At 32.4% G+C, this 7,595-nt stretch overlaps 1 protein-coding gene across 1 annotated transcript; it reads right to left on the reverse strand.

Moving 5' to 3' along the window:
- Positions 1–3,913: 3,913 nt before the first annotated feature.
- Positions 3,914–5,523, reverse strand: TRIADDRAFT_53874 (uncharacterized protein; the record flags this gene model as incomplete). Its single annotated transcript, XM_002110126.1, has 2 exons — positions 3,914–4,254; positions 5,358–5,523. 2 exons carry the CDS (start codon positions 5,521–5,523, stop codon positions 3,914–3,916), a joined length of 507 nt encoding a protein of 168 aa, XP_002110162.1.
- Positions 5,524–7,595: the final 2,072 nt, after the last annotated feature.

Here is a 7,595-nt window from a genome sequence, read left to right on the forward strand (position 1 = left end):
TACAGTTATGATATACAGTACTGCCTCATCACAATATGTCGGCCACATCAGCCACTATAGCATGACTATTTAGAAAAACCTCATAGTTTCTGATATACGATTCTGAAAATTTCGTCTTGGCTTGACTTTTTAATTAACTAATGGGAATGAAACCCTACTACTTTATTTTGAAGCGAAACTTCATCCATTCATGATACAGGAAGTCAATTATTTTACAAAATGTAAACAAGTTACAATCCTTAAGTACACTGTTGTGCGCCGATACCCTATCATAAGTTGGCTTGGCAGTAGGATATACGGTAATTAATTTATAACCAGTATTTCAATGATGAGGAAGTACTATAGTGGACGCTATTGAAAGGCCTACGCAATCAAAATGGGACAAATTAAATATGGATTGCATCAAAATTCCCCTTAAGAAAATTCCATCCAGTACTACTATGCAAAACTAAGACTTCATGATAACAACATCACCATCAAAGCCAAAGAGCTACTCTATCATGATGCATTTATTATTCCTTATGAAAATGGATCCAAAGTAGAGATATACGCTTACACAGTATAGTTAGACATGCTTTTGTACAGTCTCTAGTCTCTCTTCTCGTTCATGTCGAAGAAGAGGCCGGCAGTCAAACCTAGTACAATCTATAAATTACCAGAATGGAATCAATCCTGCCAGCGAAGTGAGGACTATTGCCTTAATCAACTACTGTATTATCAGAATGAAGTATGCCAAAAGTCTAAGATGAGGCTTGAATCTAGTAGCAATCTGAGACATGGACTTTTACAGTAGATCGCACAAGTTTCCGTGACCAAGATATACAGCAGTGTAAACCAGTGACGTACACGAACTAGTTTGACGTAAGCTAGAATCAGCAATTACGAGCCTACACGCAACACAAAATGGTGAAAGAGAACAGCACCTTCGACATATCAATTCGCAAACTCTTCTAGCATAGAGAAAACGGCCGACAGTCAAACTTAGCACAATCCAAAATCGATTCTACCGGTAAAGCGGGAAGGATTACGTTAATTAACCATCATCAGGATAAGATAGGAGAAAGAGTCTAAAACATGGTTTAAATTGAGTAATAATAGACATAACTGTAGCATAAAATAGAAGCACTCTCGGCAACTATAGAATACTAATGGAATATAAACAGAATCAGCAAGTTGGCTACGCGGAACACAAAATGGAGAACCAGAGCCATACGTTCGACACCTTGATTTGTCCATTCTTCTATTCATCTATTGTACTCGTAGGTGCAGTACTGTATATGACTATGTTTAATTGAATAAATCATAAGCTAGACTGTATATAAGCGGGAGCATCGAGTCCGTAGAGAGTTCTTCTCATCGATTCTTTGTTATAGTACCGTTCCAGTTAAAATTATGTTGTAATAAAGCTTAAAAGAGTAGATCTTGCACTAGACTAAATACAGTAAAAGGTGGGGGGGGGGGGGGCATCCAGTCAATGGAGAATTCTTCTTGCCGATAGTGTACTGTAGATATCATTCCGGTTAAAATTTATTGTAGTAAAGCTTAATTCGGCTTTAACAATCCAGCTAGTCATACAGACTGTCAACTCTGAAAATGGCCTTTTCTACAGCCCCACATACGTAAAGCGCTAGAGTACGGGTTTTCGATTGATCCATATCACTCAGTATTTAATAGCTAGTACCTAAAATTACATAATCAGCATGAATCAGCCAAACATGATAGAGATGCTAACAAGCCAGATTAACTTTGTAACAAACGCTTAGATTGGCAAGTGTGACAATTTTTAACGCAGTTTTACTTCATTTTAATTGTTGAAAATGCTCTAGGAATAATTAATTGAATCAAAATTAGATGATGGACTGAAAGTGATTACGGTTATTAATACTAATTTATCATATCAACGCCTATGTTTATGATATCAGTGCGATATAAAATACAACACTTGCCATCTTGATATATCATAAGCGGTTACTGTACATAATAAAGTAACCACAAGTTGTAAAGAGTTACGATATTCCTATCCGGGACTTCTACGTAAGCAGGGGGGGGGGGAGGGACAAATAAGAGACCGAGTTAATATTATATCTATTCATCGCTAAAAAAGTGGTCAGATAATTGCAACCTTGATAGGATGCAGCTGTCGGAGATGGATTTCAATACAATCAAAACTAAATTTACTACCTTTGTATATTCATTAAAGAGTATTTATTTATTTGACATTATCCAACAATCAAATTAATCACAGTAGAATTTGAATAGAAATCAATATCATTTAAGATATAGCTACATCGATATTAATACTTGTATAATCGCTATTCAATCCAAGATTGTATTATCTTTAGGCTGGACTAGGTGTCGTTGTTGCGAAATAATACAATCTTTCCAAGTTATACGAGAAGTTGTAATGCAGTAGGATTACTTTTAGCTAGATATTCCTTGTTGTCGTCCGCCTATTCGATCAATATTAGCGTCAAACTAACTAGATGCCAAACGTACTTATATTTTACCAATATAAATACGAAATCAACCGCACGTGTCTCTGTAGTGATATCGATTTTTATAGCCCAGTAATAAAACATGCAATGATATATCAGAAATTGTAGGTTAATTCCTAGCTATAATATGCTCAATTTATCCCATTGTAATTGTAATTAATCCGATAGAATTAAAGCTAATATTTGAAATAGATGACTGGCTTGGTAAATAAATTAGACGTGAATATACTGTTTTAATTTATCATTATAGATAAGTTTACCAATACAGCAATATCGGATCTGATGAAATAAATGATATCATACAAGCGACTTAGATGCTACAATGGAGTGCATTCTATGATTTTCATACATGTGTCGTAGTGTCGCCGCAATTTGAATTAAAAATTTTGCATTTTTACATATGCATATGTAATTTATGTGATTTTTGAGCCTACAATCATCGTCAATTACTACTACTGGATGTTACTGTACTGATTCCGAAAGTAAAATGGAACAACTACAAAATAAGAAATAAATCGATAACATAATTGATGGAAATTAAATCACCGTAACATCAAAACAGTAACCTAAGCCAGCACGATGGTGATCTTAGCAATAATTTTAAGCACAATCATCTTTAAGCCCAGCTATTGAGTAATTGTCTGCTTTAAAAAAATGAATTACTACAATAAGTATACAGTAGGTATCATGGTAAAACGATAGTTACAGAAATCAGCTGATACCTATATCAATTGTGATGTAACGAAGCACACCTATATCTTTCAACAAGGAATATCTATTTATATCAGACGTTTATAATTGCAATGTTAACGGTAATGGTGATCGATCAAGGCTGACGATTGTTCTTAAAAATAGTAGACATAGTTATTGCTAAAAAGAATGATGAAAATCTTTGGAAATACTGATTAATATTGCATTGTTCGTTTAATTTTCGCCATTGTATTCTTGATCGATATCATGATATACATATACTCATATACGTCGCATATATATATTATATACGGCAAATGTCTAGATATATAGAGAGGTGCGGTATATTCTTGGATGTAATCTATAATTGCTATTGATAACAGCTGAATTGATTAGACAACAGCAAGCAAAATGATTATTGAAGGACTAACATCACTACCATCTAAATAACAGCACCTGTACATTGTTTAACAATTAAATTCTAGTTAATTCTAGTCCTAACCTTAGGAATGATGGCCTATAGTTAATTCTAACAGATATAAGATCCAGCATCAACTATAGAATAAGCCTTACAATGTATTACTTCTTTATATGTCAAATTATGTAAAATTTTTTTGTTTTATACAATTTTCTTTCGTTTTCTTCAAAACTTGTTCGTGTCTTCATCGATACAGATTGTTGTAGCCAATTTATGAGCTCGTATTCATATCACGCCACTGTTTACTTTTTTACGCTACGACAAAATAACTTTCAAGGCTGCGCTTGAGAATTTTTTGCTTTGTTTCATTTTGCCTTCTCCGATAGCGCTTGCATACGCATTTACGAACAACTGACGGGAAAGCATATTTCGTAGTACCATCAAAACAATTCATTTTAACGCGTATAGTTTTACGAAAATGGGCCACACAACGCCAAATATAGCGCTTGCTAGCGCTAACATCTTGTGGGATATTATTCGGTCTACAAGCGCCTTCGCATAGTAAATCTTTAATAGATCGCTTACTAATGCATAAGCCCTTCATAACATAGCGATGAATCTTCTTTCCATCGCAACAACTTGATGTATTTGCTAAACGATTGAGGAAAAAAATGAAAATAATTTAAAATGTGTCAAAAAAAATCCGACAAAATAAGAAAAATTCAAATCAGATGCATATCCTGCCAGCATAAGCCATAAACTAGTTACTCTCCCTCTTATCTATAAACGCATAGGCACTGGGAAGCAAAAATGTTTTTATAATATAAGGTAATAAAATGAAGCCCTTTAAAATAAACTTTTAAATATTAAATTCTTATTTAAAGTAACAAAAATTTGATCATCAAATTGACAGGTACTCTAGTTGGTTACAATTAAAATAAATTGGCCATGTCATAAAAGTAAAAAAGTGATAATATACTACAGGTATTAAATCTTGCTAGAAATCTAATATTGATATATCAAAATAGTCATTTAAGACTATTTACAATTCCAATCCTAAAATTCATCTAATATTTGACCTGGTTGAATGTCGGTGAACGACATGAATTGCGACGTTTGATGAATCTTAATTCTTAGATAGTAAAAATTATATGATAATTCTTACTTGGAGCACAATTTACTATCTTATGTTCACAATATGAAAAATGCATTGCAATTTCTGGTAAACTTCTTACGTGTAATCGTCAATCAACAATCTAAATAATTTTTTTCGACATCTTTATCGCTTTAAGAATTAAAACCTAGCAACACATTCTCAAAATGAAACTAATACGTGCAAATAGTTCATGCAAAGTGGCGATTTGATTAATAAGTATTATCCTTTCAAATAATATCTAAATTAATTAGCTATCATGTAATAGGAGATAATTTAATACACAGATTACAAAGCCCTTAAAATTAGTAAATTGTCAAAAAAAAATAAAAATCCGATCGTCAACACTTTCCAAACGTTTATGTTACAAATGGCAAAAATCTTCAATATGTCATGATTATCTAAGGCTATTACATCAGCCGCATTCAAGTCAACAAATGATAGACCTAAGTTGGCATATTAATTACAAGATAAAATAAAAGTTTATTATCAACGTTGGTATAGAACAGAAAAATTGCGAAAAATTGTAGAACAAATTCAAGAGAGCAATGAAAAAAATACGGCATTTTTATGTACAGAAAATTTAGATCAGTTCACTTACCAATACTAGTGCATTTCTTTGTGAAAACTTGCTGTTCCTTTTTAGGTTTAACTTGATCCGGTGACTGAGTTGGTGGTGATAATTTAGACAAATCAATTTGGCCATCCACTGCTACAATCAATATAGCGAAGAAAAGGCACAAGCTAACTAGCATCAATTTGATCATGGTCGGCCTGCTGTATCACTTATCGTATATAGAGGTGGAAATCGCTAGATGATAGCTATACTTTAATTTTCGAGATGGTTGGATAATTGGCTTTCTACCAAGAAACAGCTATAGTAGTCCAACTGTCTTTTCTTCTATGTTAAAAGATGATCCTGTAAGTCAACTAGGGATCGAATAACAAATAGAGTATTGATCTGACTGATATGCCTAAATAACGATATAATATCAAGGAATGGTCTAAATTGAAGTGGCAGAGTTGAGGAGATCAAAGTGTGATCCGATGATGGCGTTGTCTGGTTAATATAAATTGATGGTAAGACAATAAAGTTAAAGTAGTCTGAGAAAATTTGAACTACGATAACAATAGCATTGATAAGGTAAGATCAAGATAACAAAATATCAGTAAGAAAAGTAATGTTGTCAATGATTATTGTGATATATAGATAAAATGATAGGTTAGGTTTTGATACAATTATCACACCAATCTTTCTGAACTAGTCATAATCATACTTGTTGCCAATACAATGAGTTACCTAGCCAAGACTAAAGGAAAACAATTATACAATATTGTCTTATTCAAAATCAACACCAGGTGAAAATTTAATGCGTCCTTATCTACGTTATTTACTTTTCTGGACATCAATGTTATCCATTCAATTACTGAAATAATTTCCAAGATGAATAAGGAGCCTTAACTAGTAACTGGAAGAGAAAACTATTATCATTATCGTCGTCGTTATTATTCCGCTGCTTGACTGTATTGCAAATAGCTAGGAATGCGGTAGACCAATTGATTTTCCCTTATTTTGATTTCCCAATTAAATACCCAAGCATTAACAGAGATAACTAGTGACTTATAATAGTAATTGTTTAATTACAATTTAATTAACGATAAATTAGTAGGGGGTAGGCAAAGAGTTGTTTTTCTCTTTGATTCTACACCTACAAGCAAAAGGATATATTAGCAACTTACATTTGGTATCGCTATAGATATTTACTAATTCAAAAAGAGTGCCATAATGTCTTCTATTTATATTTTACGGTAAACTTTCTTCATAAATAAATGCGATTTTAGAGCTAAAAATGGCAATATAGACTAGCAGTGGAACGATAAGCTAATCAATCAAATTTTATCATGACAGATTGACAATTTTTTTGACAACTTGTTAGTACAACTTTTGCATATGAGATTAACTACAGATCACGCCAAAAAATAAGTTATTTACTAAACCTGATCTTATACGATAGGGCAACAACATGATTACATAGTAAATTGTATACTCAAACTACAAAATATTAAAAAAATATGATTTCATTTTCAGTAGCACAATTTACTTTTATTGTCGACTCAGCCATAAATGATAGTAGATTACAATTTTGTACATAGTATAAAGCGTCTAAGCTAAGATGGATTATAGCGAGCAGATGGATGAAGTAAGAGAGCAGGTGGCGGATGGGCAAAGGCCATGAGAACGAGTATTAACTGTTGTAATAGTATAGAGAAGATAAGAGAAAAGGGTAAAAAATATGGAGTAATGTCATTCACATTAGGTATGTCTATCTGCAAAAATAGATTTCCACTCAAGTGTAGCGTTATCAAATTTAATTTATAAAATTTCGATCTTAATTATTGAGAATTAAATAAGAGTATTAGATTATCTACGTTTCAATAGGTTGGATAGTTAATATCGATGATTAATTTAATTCATCGCTGAGGCTAGATAAGTTCCGCTTAATCAGGCTGGATATGTAGCCCTATGGGCTGCTTTATGGCTATTTAATCAGTGATTATAAAATTCTATTATATCTCTATCTTATACTATTCATGTCTAGAAAATTTTCTCACACAATCTATAGTCATTTCTGACTTATTGATGCTATTCTTGACGTCGATAGGGCATTTATCTCTTCAACCATTATCAAATACAATAAAATTATAATTGTACTTATAAAGAATTAATCAGAACCATATTATTTTTATCGGTTCTAAATTAAATACAGAATGACTTTGATCAGTGATTGAATTCAATATTATCTTCCATGCAACAATTTTTCACGATTATCTTGTAACC

The sequence above is a fragment of the Trichoplax adhaerens genome, genomic scaffold (genome assembly GCF_000150275.1).
Source record: "Trichoplax adhaerens TRIADscaffold_2 genomic scaffold, whole genome shotgun sequence".
NCBI lineage: Eukaryota > Metazoa > Placozoa > Uniplacotomia > Trichoplacea > Trichoplacidae > Trichoplax > Trichoplax adhaerens.